Consider the following 17,861-nt stretch of genomic DNA (forward strand, 5'->3'; position numbering starts at 1 on the left):
TGACTATATGCCACTATCACTCCCATACCAAGGAGAAGATGTAGGTCAAGTAGGACTGAACAGTTCAACAAGCTTTGGATACATCACCTAATATCTCCATAGCTACATTATAATTTTGAACTTGCATAGGCCTAAGCTAAGCGAGATATAATGAGCACAAATCCTTCAGTACATAACGCTGCAAGAGAACAGAGCCCAACAAGATGGAGACTGAGAGTTTTATAAAGCCTTGAGTCACCTGTCATGTAACCATGATGACATCATAAGCATGTCTCTGAAAAGGTATATCACACATCTGTTGTGAGACATAACACAACACTCTCCTTTCCCCAAAGAAGTATAGACTATAGACTGGTGAGTCTGACATCAGCGGTGGGTAAGTTGTTGCAGGGGATTCCGAGATATAGGATTTACATGCATTTGGAGAGGCAAGGACTGATTAGGGAGACTCAGCATGACTTTGTGCATGGGAAATCATGTCTCACAAACTGGATTGAGTTTTTTGAGGACGTACCAAAAAGATTGATGAGGGCAGAGCGGTAGATGTTGTGGACAAGGACATTAGTAAAGCCTTTGACAAAGTTCCACATGGTAGACTAATCAGTAAAGTTAGATCATATGGGATTCAGGGAGAGCTTGCCAATTGGATACAAAATTTGTTTGATGGTAGGAGACAGAGGATGGTGAAGGATAGTTGTTTTTTGGACTGGAGGCCTGTGACCAGTGGTGTTCCACAGGGATCGGTGCTGGGTCCGTTGTTGTTTGTCATTTGTATAAATGATTTGGACAAAAATTCAGGAGGCATGGTTAGTAAGTTTGCAGATGACACCAAAATTGGTGGTATAGTGGACAGTGAAGAAGGTTATCTAAGATCACAAAGGGATCTTGACCAATTGGGCCAATGGGCTGATGAGTGGCAGATGGAGTTTAATTTGGATAAATGCGAGGCATTGCATTTTGGTAAAACCAACAAGGGCAGGACTTACAGTTACTGGTAAGGCCCTGGGTAGTGTTGCCGAACAGAGAGACGTAGGGGTTCAGGTACATAGTTCTTTGAAATTTATGTCACAGGTAGATAGGGTGGTTAAGAAGGTGATTAGCACGCTTGGCATCATTTCTCAGACCATTGAGTACAGGAGTTGGGATGTCAAGTTGAAGTTGTACAGGACAGTGGTGAGGCCACTTTTGGTGTACTGTGTACAGGACACCTTGCTTTGGAATGGTATAATTAAATTGGAGAGGGTTCAGAAAAGATTCACCAGATTTGCCGGGACTGGAGAGTTTGAGTTATAAGGAGAGGCTGGATAGGCTGGGACTTTTTTTCACTGGAGCATAGGAGGTTTACAGAGGTATATAAAATCATGAGGGGCATAGACAAGGTGAATAGAAAAGGTCTTTTTCCTAGGGTGGGGGAGTTCAAAACTAGGGCCATATTTTTAAGGTGAGAGGAGAAAGATTTAAAGGGGACCTGAGGGGTAACTTTTTCACACAGAGGGTGGTTTGTACATGGAATGAACTGCCAGATGTAGGTACAGTTACAACATTTAAAAGACATTTGGACAGGTACATGAATAGGAAAGGTTTTAGATGGATATGGACCAAACGCAGGCAAATGGGACTAGTTTAGACTGGGAAACTTGGTCAGCATGGACGAGTTGGACTGAAGGTCTGTTTCCGTGCTGTATGACTAAATGACACTAAATGAAATCCCAAAGAGCTGTACATCACTGTGCATTGGCATAAAGTGTCAATTTAACTATTATTCAGATATATAAAAACAGATAACAAGGTTAATCTGTGTGTCCAGGCTCAAGCCAAGCAACTCAGATGTACTGGAGCACAGTTTCTTTAGTATGTCATGCTGCAAGAGGTCAGAACCCAGTAAGATGGAGAATGTAAGCTTTATACCATTAGGTCACGTTCCATGAAATGATGATAGGATGAGCATGTCCGTTAAAAGTATGGCACGCATCTCTATGAACCTGAACACAACATCCCCCTTTTTCTGAAGAAATGAAATGCCAAACAGGTATACATTATTGTACATAGGCACACAATTTAATCATTGTTCAGATGTGTAAAACACTATAGAAGCTGAGTGTCAGTCGTGGGGTGTGGGAATCAATGGATTACATTAGGTAAGAATTAGGTTTTATTCACCATTTTTATGACTTTGTGCTCTGAATTGTAGTCATAAAATGATGCAAAACAATAACTAAGTTACTGAAATCAGTGATGGGTTTGTTGAAGTGCTGGAACTTCCCATTACAGATGATAATGGGAGATGCATCACAGATGTGCTTTTTATTTACCTTGCTTAACCGCACAGCTTTCTGTTCTTCTGCTAATTGATTCTGTTCATCATATTATCAAACAGCCAAATGGTTTGTTCAGGATGTGTGATATGGAAACACTCACATAAGGTAAATGTAATAACATTAGGCAAACAGTGGACAAATAAAATGCAGTCATATAATTAAACATGAGCAGAGAGGGAAGATTGGATGTCATGTGACCAAGTTTCCAGGACAGAACATTGTTGACAATAAGCACAAATTGCTCAATAAAATTCATTCTTGAGGTGATGTGTGGCCTTTACTGCTAAAGACATCATTGATTATTAGAAAAGCTCAGCAGGTCCGGCAGCATCTGTGAAGAAAAAAAATATCAGAGTTAACATTTCGGGCCCGGTGACCCTTCCTGAGGAACTCTGGATTAACTCTGATTTTTTTTCTTCACCAATGCTGACGGACCTGCTGAGCTTTTCCAGCAACTTCTGCTTTAGCTCCTGATTTACAGCGTCCGCGGTTCTTTCAGTTTTTATTTATTGATTATTGCTGGTTCCCCGGTGTGGTGATTGTGGTGAGCTTTCTTCATGAATTGCGGCAATCCCTGTGGTGAAAACACCCTCACAGCGGTATTGGAAAGGGCGTTCCAGGATTTTGACCTAGCAATCAAGAGCAAACTGTGGTAAAATTCTTCATCAGCAGGGTATGTCACTTGGAAGACCATAAACTGTACGACCCTGTCCATTTGTTAAATGGCATTATCCCTTTGAATGACAGGAGGAGATACCATTGAAGAAAAATCCAATGCATTGCCAAGTACCTTTGTGGTTAGTGTTACACCTCACTGGGATAGTGTGCTGGAAATCAGGCACCGCTATTCCCAGCGTCAGCGCAAAAGGTAAGGATTTTAAAAAGTACACAAAAATTCCTCAATTTACCTATATTTCAGACCCAGAAAGCATAGACCAAGTTTCTGAATGGATCAGGAATCACCATTAACAAGAATTACTATCTATTACAAGTAAACAGCAACAGGTAATAATCGTGAACCATCAGCATATAACTCTACTAATTAAAACCCTAATCCTCTTATACACTTCCCCGTACATAAAACCCAGGCATGGAATAAAATTTTCTGAAGAAGGGTCGAGGCCCAAAACATCAGCTTTCCTGCTCGGCCTGCTGTGTTCATCCAGCTCTACACCTTGTTATCATGGAATAAAAAAGGTGTTAAGGATGGAAGGAAAGCAGGGACAGCAGTTCAAGTGTCTCTGTTCACAGGATCTTGTTCTTCCTTTTCCAGATGCTTTTGCTGATTTACAAGAGGCACAGAGAGGCTGGTTCAATTATAAAAGGCCTCTGACTCATAGATTAAAGGTCACAGCTTACAGCATTTACTGGAAAAAAGATAAACAGGTTTTCTTCCGGCTTGGACAGGCTTTTATAGCAGAGAACAGAGAGAGAGAGAGAGAGAATTCCTGAGCTGGTGGTAGTCAAATCTGGTACATAGCCCCAAGCTGTTAAGCTATCTGAGAAACAATCAGATTGTTGTTGGCAAACAGAAGGCCTTTGCCATCGATAATTGGTCACTAGTCCACGGACCAATCTGCTACTTGTACCAACCAAAGCTCCATCCATACTCAACACCTCAGTTCCAGTTTGTCTGCAAGCAAACTTTAACCACCACTTGAACAAGAAGCTGTGTAAACCATGTTTACAGCGAGAGTCAGGTTACTTCCCTTCAAAATATGCAGCAATCCTCCAGCCACCCCTTGGTCTCTAAAACAGTACTTTTCTCTTTTCAGTCCCCAAATAAAAATATGGAAGAATGAAAAGGCACAGTCTATATACAGGGGCCATGTAGGAGCTCAGCCTGATTGAGCATGCCACCAATTCAGCCACTCTGCATTCAGGAAACTAAAATGGAAATTATCATTTTCCAGATATCCTGACCTTCCTTCACCTGTTGCTCTTAAATCTGTGCAGCAATATTAGACAGGTCGACTGTGAAGCACCTGGTTGCCTAGGGCAATGTGGAGCCACTTCAAGTATCACATTAATGGGAGAAATGAGGCTCCATGTAGGAAGATGATAATAAAATGACGAGTTTACACCAATCAAGAAAGGATGGGCAGGATTTTTTTTCGCTTAAAGGGAGAAGGCTGAGCAATGATCTAATGGAAATTCTTTAAAATTATGAAAGGATTTGGTACAAAACAGACACAGAGATTACATCCACTTGTAAAAATGAGCTATATCAAAAGCCATAATTAGGTTAGTTACCAGGAAATCCAAAAGGGAATTTGGACTCTTCAGTCCTTATGTTACAGGAGCTACTTTGAGTACTACAGCGTGATAGTGGCATATCTATCAGTATTTCACACCACTTCACATTGTGGTTAAAGCACCATATAAAACACCAGTAAACACTGTCCCTACTTTCCTTCCACCCTTAATACCCTTTTTTTTAACCCCCATGCCTGTGTTTTGTGTAAAGGGATGTTTATAAAGGGATTAAGGTTTGAATTAGTAGAGTCATATGCCAATGGTTCATGATTGTTGCAACTTACTGGTAATATGCAGTAATTATTGATAATAAGACCATGGTGATAATGTGGAATTCACTATAATCAGGGCCTGACTAAGGAAAAAATAATAAAGATACATTTAAGTGGAATGTAGATCAGCACATGAGGGATGCTGGTTATGCTGATAGAATTAGATGAGGGAAGACCAAAGGAGATTCAAATGGAGCAAGATAAGCCCCTGTGAATTGGTTGGACTAATTGTCCTGTTTCTGTGTTGCTCATTCTCAGTAGAAAATCAAATATTTTAAACTGTGAAAAATGATTACTTTTCCAATAAGCCACAATACAAAATAATGACATTTTCATGGTACTTTGCTTGCCTGTTTTGATGATAATATCTTATATTTTGTCTATACTTTCAAAAGTATTAGAATATATTGGAGTCTACTTACTATACTGGCTTTCCTTTATTGGAAAATCTTGAACAAAATGAGATCCCGACTCAGGCAAACGCATGGATATAATCTTTTTCTGTGTCCTGCACGATCTCCGGACCAGAAAGATCTGTCATAATAAAAAGATACCGTGAGGTTGAACATAATAGAACATGACAATTAGGAGCAGGAATAGGCCATTCAGCCCATCAAGCGTGCTCCTCAATTTACTTCTCGATCCCCCAACTAGTGAAAACAGCATCTCAATGTCAACCTTTCAAAATTATTTATGTTTCAATGAGATCACCCTTCATGCTTCAAAATTCCAGAGAGTGTTGGCCCAATTAACATTGTCTCTCATCAATATGTCATCCCAGGAATCATCATGACAAGCCATTACACTACCTCCTCCAATGTAAGTATGTCCTTAAATATGGACAACAAACTGCATATTCCAGGTATGGTCTTACCAACACCCTGTACAATTGTAGCATGATTTATTTATTCTTGTTCTCCATTCCTTTGCAATAAAGGTTAATATCCCATTTACTTTTATTATTGTTTGTTGTACCTGCGTGCTATTTTCACCCGATCCAAAACGTTAACTCTGATTTCTCCTCACAGACGCTGCCAGACCTGCTGAGCTTTTCCAGCAACTTCTGTTTTTGTTGCTTGATAAGTACAGAGAAGTACCTCTGCACATCAACAATTACACATTCACGCCTTATAAAAATAATCTGCTTCTCAAAAATGGCAGAAGTGACTCAAAGTTGTAAGTCCTGACCCAAAACACAACAATTTCCTGGGGGTGGGAGTGAAGTCAGATTGGGTTTTATGTATGTGTCTTTTAAAGAGGCAGCAGTCCATTCAAATAATCAGCTTCCTCCAATGAAGTGTGATTGGCGTTCTGGTAGAGCAGAATCTCCAGTGTGTACATTAGATGTGCTAAGAGCAGGTCTGAACATTGTGGATCCATTTGGATAGCCAAGGTAACCCTTTCGAAGAGGTAAGATACCCATGTGGGTGTGACCTTGGGGGACTACATGGGAGGTCAGGTGTCACTGGTGTGGTGATGGGTAAGGTACCACCTGGAGCAGATGGTCAGGTACCCTTAGCGGGCGGGTGAGACCGTATTACTATATTACTACATATAAACCATATTACTATGGGTGAGAAGTGGAGGAGAGATTGCATGGATGAGGAGAGATTGCATAAATGAGGAGAGATGCCATGGATGAGGAGAGATTGCATGGATGAGGAGAGATTCCATGGATGAAAAGAGCAAGGGAGTTGTCAGGTATCCTTTGCATTTGTGACTTGTGGAGAAGCTGTGCCCAAAACCTCTGGAATTGTAAAGATGTCAAAGAAGAGTCAAACTCACAAAGACCTGTCAGGGAGTGTCAAACTTGTCAAGGAATGTCAAACCATGTTTTATTTTAATGAATGAGAGTGTTTTTCTCAATAGAGTGTTGCTTGTAATATAGACCCTTATTTCCTTTGTGCTTAGGTATTAGGTGAGTTGGCACAGTAGGTAAAGGAGGGACAGGAAGGGTAAAACTATGGATTAGTAATAAGATGGGCTAAGAGATGGTGTGTGAGGGTGAGAGCTAAAGGATTTTTTAATAATGTATTTTATTTTAGATTTTGGACATAGCACTGGGGCTAGTGGCAGACTTGCCCACAGCATACTTCGGTAATCGGTAGCCTCCTCCAATTCATGTTCCTGGGTCTCCCTCCCAACCAAGCCAGCCCATACAGCTGAGTGAAAATGAACAGTGCAGCTGGTCACTTTTAAAGTTCAAGGTCACGGAGCTGCACACACCCAAACTGGGAACAAAAATCAGGGCCTTTATTATTTCTTACTCCCAAAGTGAATTAGTTCACAGCTCCCATATTATAATACATTTACCATCATGTTGCCCATGCAATTAATTTGTCCATATCTCTTTACAACTACTTTGTGTCCCTCGCACATGTTGCATTCCAAAGCTAGCTTTGCATTGTCAGGTAAATTGAGACGCAATATAGTATGTTGCTATGTTCAAGTCATTGGTATAGATTCCAAGTATCCAATATGCAAGCACTGATTATTGCAGCAATGTATTAGTCACAGCCTGTCAACTCAAAAATGTCTCATTTATCCTCACCCTTTGCTTCTTGTCAATTATCCAATCATTGATGAAAGTCAATATACTAACCTGAACTGAACAAGTACCCCTCGTACATACCTTTTGTACCTAATCAAATTTCTTTCAGAAATAAGAGTATACCACATCTCCTTTTATCTACTCAACAGGTGCATCCTCAATAGGTCCAGCAAGGATTTGCCAAACATGATCTCTCCTTCATACAGTCCCAACGTCTTTGGTCTTTGTTCAGGTTATGATTTTCTAAATGTATTGCTCTCCTTTAATAACAGATGCCAACATTTTCCCAAAAAACTGTTGCAGTAAATTCCTGGTTTTCTCACAATTCCTTTCGGATTGGCAATGTTACATTTGCTAACTTCCAGTCTGCTGAGACCATTTTAGAACTTATGGAAAATCATAACCAGCAAATCCACTATCTCTACGGCTATCTCTTTTCGAAATGTGGGATTTTGGCCGTCAGGTCTGGTGAATTTGTCAGGGTTCAGTTCCTTAAGTATTTGCAAAATCTTTTCTCTGCAAACATCAATTACCTGATTTCTTCACTATTATTAACCCCTCGGGTTATCCTCTATTTCTGGTCCGTAGAGAGTGTTTTCATAGGTTCAAAAACAGCTAAACTTTAGTCAGCCTTACATTGGTAATAGCTAGGGTTCTGAAGGCTGTAAAACATGATAAAATTTAACCACCTAGAAAAACAACATTTAATTTTGGGCAAGCATCAAAACTGTATTAAAGGCAAAAATCTGTAAAGTCTTAACAAATTTAACAGTCCATTGAGGGGATAAAAAATTTTCTTCATGAAAGAATTTAGTGCAGATCATGTGTCTGGGTGTTCAAAAGGCACCAGACAGGTTGTAGCACTAAGTGCTGGTTCATAATACTAAGGCGCATGATTCTGACAGGAATGTGACAGTGTGGATAAAAAACACAGGAGCACGCAATGGATGCTTGGCAGAGAAATAAACAAGGCTGACCTCAGGGGTTCACTGTTCGCATCAGCTCACTTCTCAATGTATAGGCATAAAAATGACCTACACTCTGATATAGAGGGCACAATATCACAACTGTTAAAATATAACAGGCAATGAGATCATTCATCGAAGCAGACTACAGTAGATTGGGCAATTAGTTATTGGATGACATTTAATGCAGATAAGTATAAGAAGAATTGAAAACAACAAATGCTGAAGATCGCAGCAAGTCAGGCAGCATCCATGGAAAGACAGCAAGCTAACATTTCGAGTCTAGACGACTCTTGGTCAGAGCTCCTACTGCTCCTAAGTATAAAAAGAAGAAGGGGAAAAAAAAATTACCAAATCGCTAAAGTTTCAAGGGATCAGACAGGCTTAAGGATTTAGATATAGATATAACCACTTGTCTTCTCATTTCTAAAAAGAAGCTGAATTAAGTTTTGATTTTTTTTGGGCAAGGACCAGAGAAACTGAGACTCTTCACTAGAAGAGAGAGGACATTTTCTCAAAACTATGAGTGGATTTATAAGATAAACATTAAGGAAAAAACTTGTAGTGAGTTAGAATTGGAAAGGGAAAAAGTAAGGTCAGCATCCAATGAACAAAGGTAAACAGATTTGAGAAAATTGTTTCATTTTGACTGTTGTTGGGACATTTAATGGCCAGCTAGAAACAATAATTATTTTTAAAAATCAGGTTTGAAGAAGGATTAATTAAAAATGGTACAGGGCAAGGCTGAATGGACAAAGGATTGTGGAGAAAGGTCAGAGCTGATAGATAACCTGAGGAAGCAAATGCACACTTAGTGGATTGAATGGGGTCCATTTATGCTTTAAAATTCCATGATTCCATAAATCAAAGATGTGACAATATTTACATTGTTATCTAAATTCTGCCTCTTAGAGTCTTCTCTCCTTTTACTTTACTCCTAGAATAAAGATCCGATGTTATATGCATCCCAAGTTAACTGAGTAATAATGACTGATGAACTGAGGCTGCAGTGCATTGTATAGGGGTGTTTGAATCCAGTTGATGTTTACCCACAAACATGGACAGAGAGACATGATTAACCAGATACTGGCAGTCCATCGAGGACTTGGGACTGTTGGCATATTCAGTTTGGTGGAAAGCTCCAGATTAACCGTTAATAATGTTAAATGTTGAGACTGGATCCATTTGATAAAGAATTGAGAAAGCTTAAGACTAAGAAGTATGATTTTTACAATTAAAAAAAAGTGTTTGCTGCCTGTACTTTTTCCAAAACAAAGTACCTCTCATTCATAGCTCATGTCCTTGACAAACTATATTGACCCATGGTCCTCCATCGCCCTGCCAATGACCCCAATTAAAAATTGTCATTTTCATGTTTAAATTCCTTCATGGTTTTACCCTTCCTTATTTCTGTAACTTCTACCAGTTCTGAAATTCTTCCTGAACTCAAAGTTCCTCTAGCCTTTTACCTCCTCAGTCCTCATTCTCTAAGGCCACAAACATACCTTCCAGGTGAAGCAGCAATTTTCTTGTACTCTCTTCAAATTGAGTCGACTGTATTTGCTGCTGACAACGTGGTCTCTTCTTCATTGGCAAGGCAGAATGCAGACTGGGCAATTACTTTGTGGAACACCCCTTCTCTGCATGTAAGAATGACCTTGATCCTCCAGTTGCTTTCCATTTCAAAATGACATTGTGCTCTCATGCTAACATTTCCATCCTAGACTTACTGAATGGCTCCAGCGAAACCCAATGAAAGCTGGAGGAAAAGCCTGACATTTTCTGCTTAGGCACTTTACAGCCTTCAGGAATCAACATTGCATTCAAACAACTGCAGACCATGAAGACAGCTCGCCAGTTTGGTTTTCCCACAACTCAGTGTCATGTTTGCAGGGGTTTACTCTCAACTTGGCTGACCTTTTTTTTGCTATTAACATCTGTTCTACATCTAGAATTCTCCTCAACTACTATTTGCACTCCTTTCCCTTTTACTCTGGATGCTTTACCAGCTGTTCCACTTGCTCCTCCTCCCTCTTTGTCAACAGCATAAAAAACATCTTTTCTTAGGCCCCTTCAATTCCAAAAGGAGCGTCATTTTGGAATGAGATGTTTACTCTGTATCTCATTTCACAGATGCTGCCAGATGACCGAGTTTCTAAAGCACTTTCTGTTTTTATTTCCAGTCTCCAGCATCTCTAGAATTGTATTTTTTCCCCCAAGTTCTAGCCTTCCTTAATTTTGTGAACTTCGTATTCACATTGTCTAGTGTTTGCACTGAATAATTAAAATAACAGGTTGCACATCCCACCTTACCTGTTTACTTCATAATTTAGACCTTATACATCTCTCTCCAGTCATTTTTGTTGAAGAAGACAATTAGCTTAGATAACTTCCAACTGAAAGGATATTTGCTTATTTTCAAAGGGAGGATTATCCTACATTAATTTTCTCCAATTTCTTTCTAGATTATCATCACTAATTCCTCTGTTCTCTTCCTTTACACTCTCTCTGGTCATTAACTTCAGCTCCTGGTAATTATTTTTTGACTCTCTTCATTATATTTATAACACCATCTCCTTGTTGTTTTGTTGACACCAAGTTTCAACATCAGTTAAAGTGAATGTATTTTAAATTAACACAAGGAAGTGTGTAAAAACCTTTTGTTTTTAAAGAAAGCAACTTCATAAGAGAATTCTGAGAACAAGGGACTTATACGTGCAGTCTTGGTGACACCACCGTTAAATACCAAAAGCAAACAAAACTCACTCTTTTAATCGCAAATGTGAAACTTCAGAATAACCAGAAGAACGTGATGACGCATTTCTACAACATTTGAACAAAGAGATTTGATATTCCACTGCCAGATTTTACAAGGCTATACCAAAGGCAATTTCCAAGAGACTCTCCTCAAGTATTTATTTGAAACGTGAGCCAGCAATTTATAAAAAATAATTTTAAGAAGCGAACTGACTCCTCTCCTGATCAGGGTTGCTATGCTCGCACTTCATCTCAAAACCGCAATGTCAACTAACGTACTTAACGTAGTTAAAAAACAACATGAGGCACTATACAAATGCAAAAGCAGATAGTGAGCTCAGTAGGAAGAGGTTAAGGGCTATGGCTAAGAGAGGTACTCTTCTTTTAAAAGCAGAAAGGTGGTGAGGGGCTTCAGGAAGACAATACAAGACAGCAACTGCAGATGGACTAGAGAGCAAAGACAGTCAAAGCTTAAAAAGAAATGTGAAGTATGAGGGATTTGTAAATGAGGACAAGGATCAGAATGGAATGATTTGATGGATGAAGAGTTAATAGGAGCTTCCAAGAATGGAATGAATGATTATTTATTGTCACTGTATTTTACAGTAAATAATCCAGTAAAATACAGTGAAAAGCTTCAACTGTCACCACAATCCAGTGCCATTTTGAATAGTTTAAGAATAAAAAGATATAACTGATAGAGAGTCAATCTTCGTTCTGCTGCCCCTGCCATGAGTCTAAGGCCTGAGCCAGTTCACCAACAGCAATAGGATGTAGATGCACTGAGGACTAAAATCAAAAAAGACAGAATACTATCAGGGAAATGGTATTGTAATTATAATTGCAAGGGATGTCTGGAACAGTTCAGACTAGGGATGTAGCGACTAGGGTGAAGAGGTAGAACCCAACTGGGATTCATGTAGAGAGAGTGATGGGAGAGGTAGGCACAAAGTTGCATGGGAATGGTAAAATGAGGGGAAAGGGAGATTACAAAGTGGAGGTTGTGGAAGGCAATGGAGTTTACAGGTTGGGCACCATTGGAAAGAATGGTAAATTGTTATCGGCTTCTGGGGAGATGGTGACAACGGTTTTGAACAGATAGATAAAGCCAGAGGAAAAGCTAGCCACAGCCAATGCCAACCTGTATTATACTAAAGAGAATGTTTATGTGGACGTACAGGACAGTGGTCTCATTGAATCTGGACATTTCTTGGCCTCTGCTGAATTTCAATTCACTACTACAGCTACAAGATGTGCTGGAGACAGAGATTAGGCAGACAAATTAAGTTTCAGCATCTTATTTTAAGAGCACGCTACCAACTAAGCTCAAAGATGAAGGCCAGTCATACTTCTGAAATAACTCAATAGAGGCTGGTATCCTGTCACCAAGACACCCTTTATTTACTCGTGGCAAGTCCTTGACACTGATCGAGCTTCCTCAGAGCCAGCTCTCAGAGTGAGCAGGAAGTCTGATATTCTCGTTCTTATTTCTCATTCAGGGCTCCCTGATTGGACCAGATTAACAGCCTCAATCAGGAAACTCATGTTCTATGAGGTCCACCAGGCTGACCTCGTTACAATCATTAAAACTCCCAAGACTCTTAGCTTCATTTTTAAAACTTAACTTTCTTTTCGAAAAATAGCATACTGGTGACATTTTCAAATGCAAGTTGGATGTTTGAGCTGTGATAGCTTTTCCCGAGGGAATCTTTGAAATAAACGTGCAGATGTAGTTTACTGCAAGTTGTTTCACAATTGCAATAGACATGTAACCTATTCTTTGAAAAACAAAAATCAGGTCAATAACTTACCCCAGCATCCTCAGGCTGCAAAATGCGCAGAGCATCCTCATCGCTCAGAGTGAGATGCAGCCAGACTGGATGGGTGTGCAGAAGCCGATCAAAGATGCTGAGGTTACATAAGAAGCTTTCATAGCCAGAATCCCTCATCCAGCACCTAGCAGCTTCTTCTTTCTGATAGTCATAATCCATGTCCCCTTGTGCTCTGCTCAACAAGACGCAAACAATGAGGAACCTTTAGTCTAGTACAGCACCTTATCTTCACCACCATTTTATAAGTATCTTATATCACCAGGCCACCCAGACACTCAACTTGATTGTACATGGAGGATGAGACAACCTGAAACAGAAGCAGAGTGGTTTCTCCATGACCGTACAGAGTGGCATAAAAGCCAATTTTCCAGTGAATTTCATTAATTCTGATATTCAAAATAACTTTCATATGCTGTACTTAGGAGTACAGAAACCTATACTTGATTTAATGCAATGCATTTTTGTATCCAGTAAAACTGAGACTAAACTCTAGGGACATGGTGGGAATTAGGGTTGAATAATTTATTTATTAATTATTATAACTTATTAATTATTAATAATCTTTCCGTAAATGTTCTGCATATTTTTAGACTACGGGAGAATGAGGTAGGAGATTAGTGTATTAAATATTGGACACATAGCATGGCCAGCAAGTCAATTTGTGTAATAATACTGTTTGGATCAAGGTTGAATTTTCAGTTTTATTTAAATGAATTCCTGGTGGATATTCTGTTCACAATCAGCCCAAGGACTGAAAGTTAGAAATGACCAGGTACCACAGTTGTGAGGGGCACCGAGTCTGCTGACCGCAGTTTATTGCGCAGTTTTAAAAAAATGTAATTCGTTTTTCTAATCTATCAGAGCACAGGTCCTGATGCAGGTCTGTATGCAGCACAAATGGAAAACATACTGAATATCTTGACTGGGGCAGGAGAGTTGAGAACTATTCTTAGTTAATTATTGCATGCAGCCTGCCATATACAATGAAGGAGCAACAAATCCCATTGCTGTGAATTAACTATACATGATGGTAGCAAAGATCCATAATTAAGTTCTTGTGTCCCTGAGCTAAAGACAGAAAACATATCAGTTAATCCCTGAGCTGAAAGCAGAAAAAATTTCAATTAGAACTTATACTCCTAACTGCTGTTCTGTTGCTCCTTTAAAAAAAGGAGCATCTCTGCAGAAATTAAACCTGTAACCATCAGGACAAGGCTGGAATGAGATGGACCTGGAGTTCCAATAATTTCCTAAGTACCATTTCTTTGATAATTGTAATTTTCTTGAGCTCCTCTCTCCTTTCTCTTTCTGGGATGTAATTTGTATTCTCTGTAGTTAAGACTGATGCAAAGCACAAGTTTATTCATCTGCTATCTCCATAATTAGTTTGCCAAGCCCGTTTTCTACGTGACCAATGCTTACTTTGTTAATTCTAAGTATTAATAGGAACTTTTCTTGTCTGTCTTTATACTTTTCTCTTGTACTCTAATTTTTCCCTCCTTCTTAATCTTTTAGTCATTCTTTGCTGATTTTCATACACTGTTCTATTTTATGACCTGCCACCCATCTTTGCACAATTACATTCTTTTTCTTTAAGCTTTATATTATTTTTGTTAACCATAGTCCTTCTCTTGAAAACATTCTCTCTCATTAGAATGCATTTATTCTATGCAGTCTGAAATACCCCTTAAATCTCTGCCACTGTGTCCCTACTGACTTGTTCCTTAACCTAAATTATAAGTTTACTTTTGCTAGTTCTGCTTTCATACCAAAATATTTGCCCTTATCTAGGTTCAAAACATTAGTTTCAAACCCACTCTTTTCACTCTCAAACTGTGTATGAAATTCAATCATATGATGATCACTGCTTCCCAGGGACATCTTCACTGCATGGTCATTCAATAATCCTATCTGGCTGGTCAAGGCCAGATCTATAGCTTATTCTCTAGTTGTTGCTAGAACATGCTGTTCTAAGGAAGTAGCTTAAAAGAAAACATTCATTCATTCAGTCTGTATGTGACTAAAGTCCCACATGATAATCACCAAAACCTTCTGACTTGCTCCCATTATTTCTTCCTTTAAACTTCACCAAATCTTGTGGTTATTGTTAGGCAGCCTGTACACCATTCCCGCAAGTTACTTCTTGCTTTTATCATTTCTAATCTCTAGTCAAACCGTTTCTACATCCTGCTTTCCTGAACTTAAACCATCCTTCTCTATTGCGATAATATTATTTTTAATCAACAGAGCCACATTTTCCTTGCTACCTTTCCTTCTTAATTGTCCTATATCCATCAATATCCAGGTTCTGGTCCATGTAATGCTACAGGTACGTCCCTGTAAATTGGTGGTAGCTTGGTGGTAACAAATACCAGATGATTTATGAACTTGTATCACTGGACAAGTTGGCATCAAGAGGTAGTTTCTCTGGCGAGTGGAATTTTTCTTTTCTCAGTAAGACAACAATGAGTACATATCCTGTACTCCTGATCATGCCAATTAATGGGAGACTGTTTAGTCATACTGTTATTACCTGTCTAGTAAAAAGTCCAAACCAGCAAGACTCGTTAAATGTGTCCAGGCAATGCATTAAGGTGAGAGGACACACCACAAGGCTAAATCATTTCCACATTTTGATTTCATTATAATGATAAGACGAACCATTCACACTCATTGAAACTAGGAATTTCCCTTAAACAGGAACGAGATTTTGGGTGTGACTCATTGGGAGAATATTTTCATACAAAATGGTGTGAAAATGTTCTTCCTTGTTGCTTTGTATTTCTGTTTGGGAGAAGGGAAAACACTTGAATTTAACAAAACATTGCAATGGCCTTCCATTGATCTCTCTGTGAGCTGTCCACATGTTCCAACTGCAAAAACGTTGCAATTTCATGGAAGTAAAAGCTATTGAAATATAGCAGGGGGGCTTTTACCATTTAAATGATTTAATGCCTCTTTTCAAGATATTAAATATTCAATTACTGAATTTTTAATGTAAGTTTCTGCCATTATTCAATTACTTTTGAGGTGCACTGACTTGTAAGTGCAACAGTAATACTACGGCAGCAATGTACCTGAAACAGCAATGAGATGAAAAACTTGTTTTTCTGGGGTTTGTCAAATGAAGAAACAAATGTTAGCTAACAGACAATCAGAGCTATTTATTTCTTCATTCATCTAAAACCCTAGAACAATCACAAGGTCAAAAATCACACGACACCAGGTTATAATCCAACAGGTTTATTTTAAGACACAAGCCTTCAGAGTTTCGTTCAGGAGTGAGACTCCAAAAGCTTGTGTTTTCAAATAAACCTGTTGGACTATAACCTGGTGTCGTGTGATGGTTTGACCATGTCCACCTCAGTCTGACATCGGCACCTTCACATCATCACCAGAACAATCAGGCAGAAGTGAAGATTAATATCTAATCCAAGGAACTACATTTTTTACAAAGCAATCCTCTGTATTGCATCATTTCAATTACATTTTGCATTTTATTTATTCTGAAAGCAGAGCAGAAAAAAAGTAACTGGTTAAAAGAAAAAGCAAATTGCATTTATGTTTTAGGAGGAGGCAGAGGCATAGTGGTAATGTTACAGAATCCCAGGCTAATCCTGCGGGGACATGAGTTCAAATCCCACTATGGCAGATGGTGAAATTTGAATTCAACAAGAATTTGGAATAAAAAGCTGGTTTAATGGAGAACGTGTAATCATTGTTGAGTGTTATAAAAACCCATCTGGTTCACTATTGCCCTTTAGGGAAGGGAATGTGGCATTCTTTCCCTTCTGGTCTACATGTGATTCCAGACCTACAGCAATGTAGTTGACTCTTAACTGTTCTCTGAAATGGCCCTAGCAAGCTACTCAGATCAAGGGGCAATTAGGGATTGGCAATAAATGCCAGCCCAGCCAGCAACACCCACATCCCATGATCAAATAATCCCCAATTTCAGTGATGACCAACTAAAACAGCATCTATTTCCTACACAAACACAGAAATTGCTGGAAAAGCCCAGCAGGTCTGGCAGCATCTGTGGAGAGAAATCAGAGTTAATGTTTCGGTCAAATGACCCTTCCTGAGCTTGGCTTCTGAGGAAAGGTGACTCGCCTCGAAACAGTAACTCTGATTTCTCTCCGCAGATGCTGCCAGACCAGCTGAGCTTTTCTAGCAGTTTCTGATTATAGCATCCGCAGTCCATCGGTTTTTATTTAGCATATATTTACAGTTGACTTTTCAGTATTTCAGAGCTGGCCCACATTGGGAGTGCTCACACCGATCAGGGGTAAATACACAACCTTCTCACGGCGACGCAAAAACCAGCCTTATTGAGAGATTTAGCTTTTCCCTTGGGACAACCCAGTAAAAATATAGAAGACAATAACAGGTCTACCTTGCATCACTGTAATGGCACAGCAACGGTGGCCTGCCATAATAACACAGACTTTCCAGGATATCATGACGTACATGACTTCCACAATGCCAAAATTTCATGGGACCACCTAATGTTAGCTTCAAAGTCATAAGAATTTCATTTGCACACCACTGCTCCCTGACTGATTGTAATATCCATTGTTATGCTACTGTCATAAAGCCCAATTAGATCATTAAAGTTAGCAGTAATGAGATTAAAGGGTGTATCCACTGATTTTGTTTAAATAATGTAAGGAAACATGTTGGTTGAATATCATACTATATCATCATATTCCTACTGAGTAGGATATCATTTTGTTTCATCAATTGATCCATTCCTGGGGTTCTTACAATGCAATTCCCTCTGTAATCACTACTTTCAATCCATAGATCTTTGGTCCAACTTGTTCACTCAAAACAAAAATCTCTGATGAATTTTGAATCAAGTTACTGCTTAATTTGTCATTTTCAAATCAAGTTGCGTTATGATTTCC

General features: G+C 39.1%; 1 protein-coding gene across 13 annotated transcripts in view; it reads right to left on the bottom strand.

The window, feature by feature from the left end:
- The window catches only part of rin2a (Ras and Rab interactor 2a), a 98,283-nt gene that overhangs the window by 21,191 nt on the left and 59,231 nt on the right, over window positions 1-17,861 (bottom strand). For all 13 annotated transcript variants that reach the window (XM_048600803.1, XM_048600806.1, XM_048600799.1 and 10 more), the window contains 2 exons: window positions 12,931-13,123; window positions 5,269-5,380 (listed from right to left, as the gene is read on the bottom strand). In XM_048600803.1, coding sequence (XP_048456760.1) covers window positions 5,269-5,380; window positions 12,931-13,123 — 305 coding nt within the window. The remainder of the gene's footprint in view (window positions 1-5,268; window positions 5,381-12,930; window positions 13,124-17,861) is intronic.

Source organism: Rhincodon typus, chromosome 9, assembly GCF_021869965.1.
Source record: "Rhincodon typus isolate 14 chromosome 9, sRhiTyp1.1, whole genome shotgun sequence".
In the NCBI taxonomy this organism is placed as follows: Eukaryota; Metazoa; Chordata; class Chondrichthyes; order Orectolobiformes; family Rhincodontidae; genus Rhincodon; species Rhincodon typus.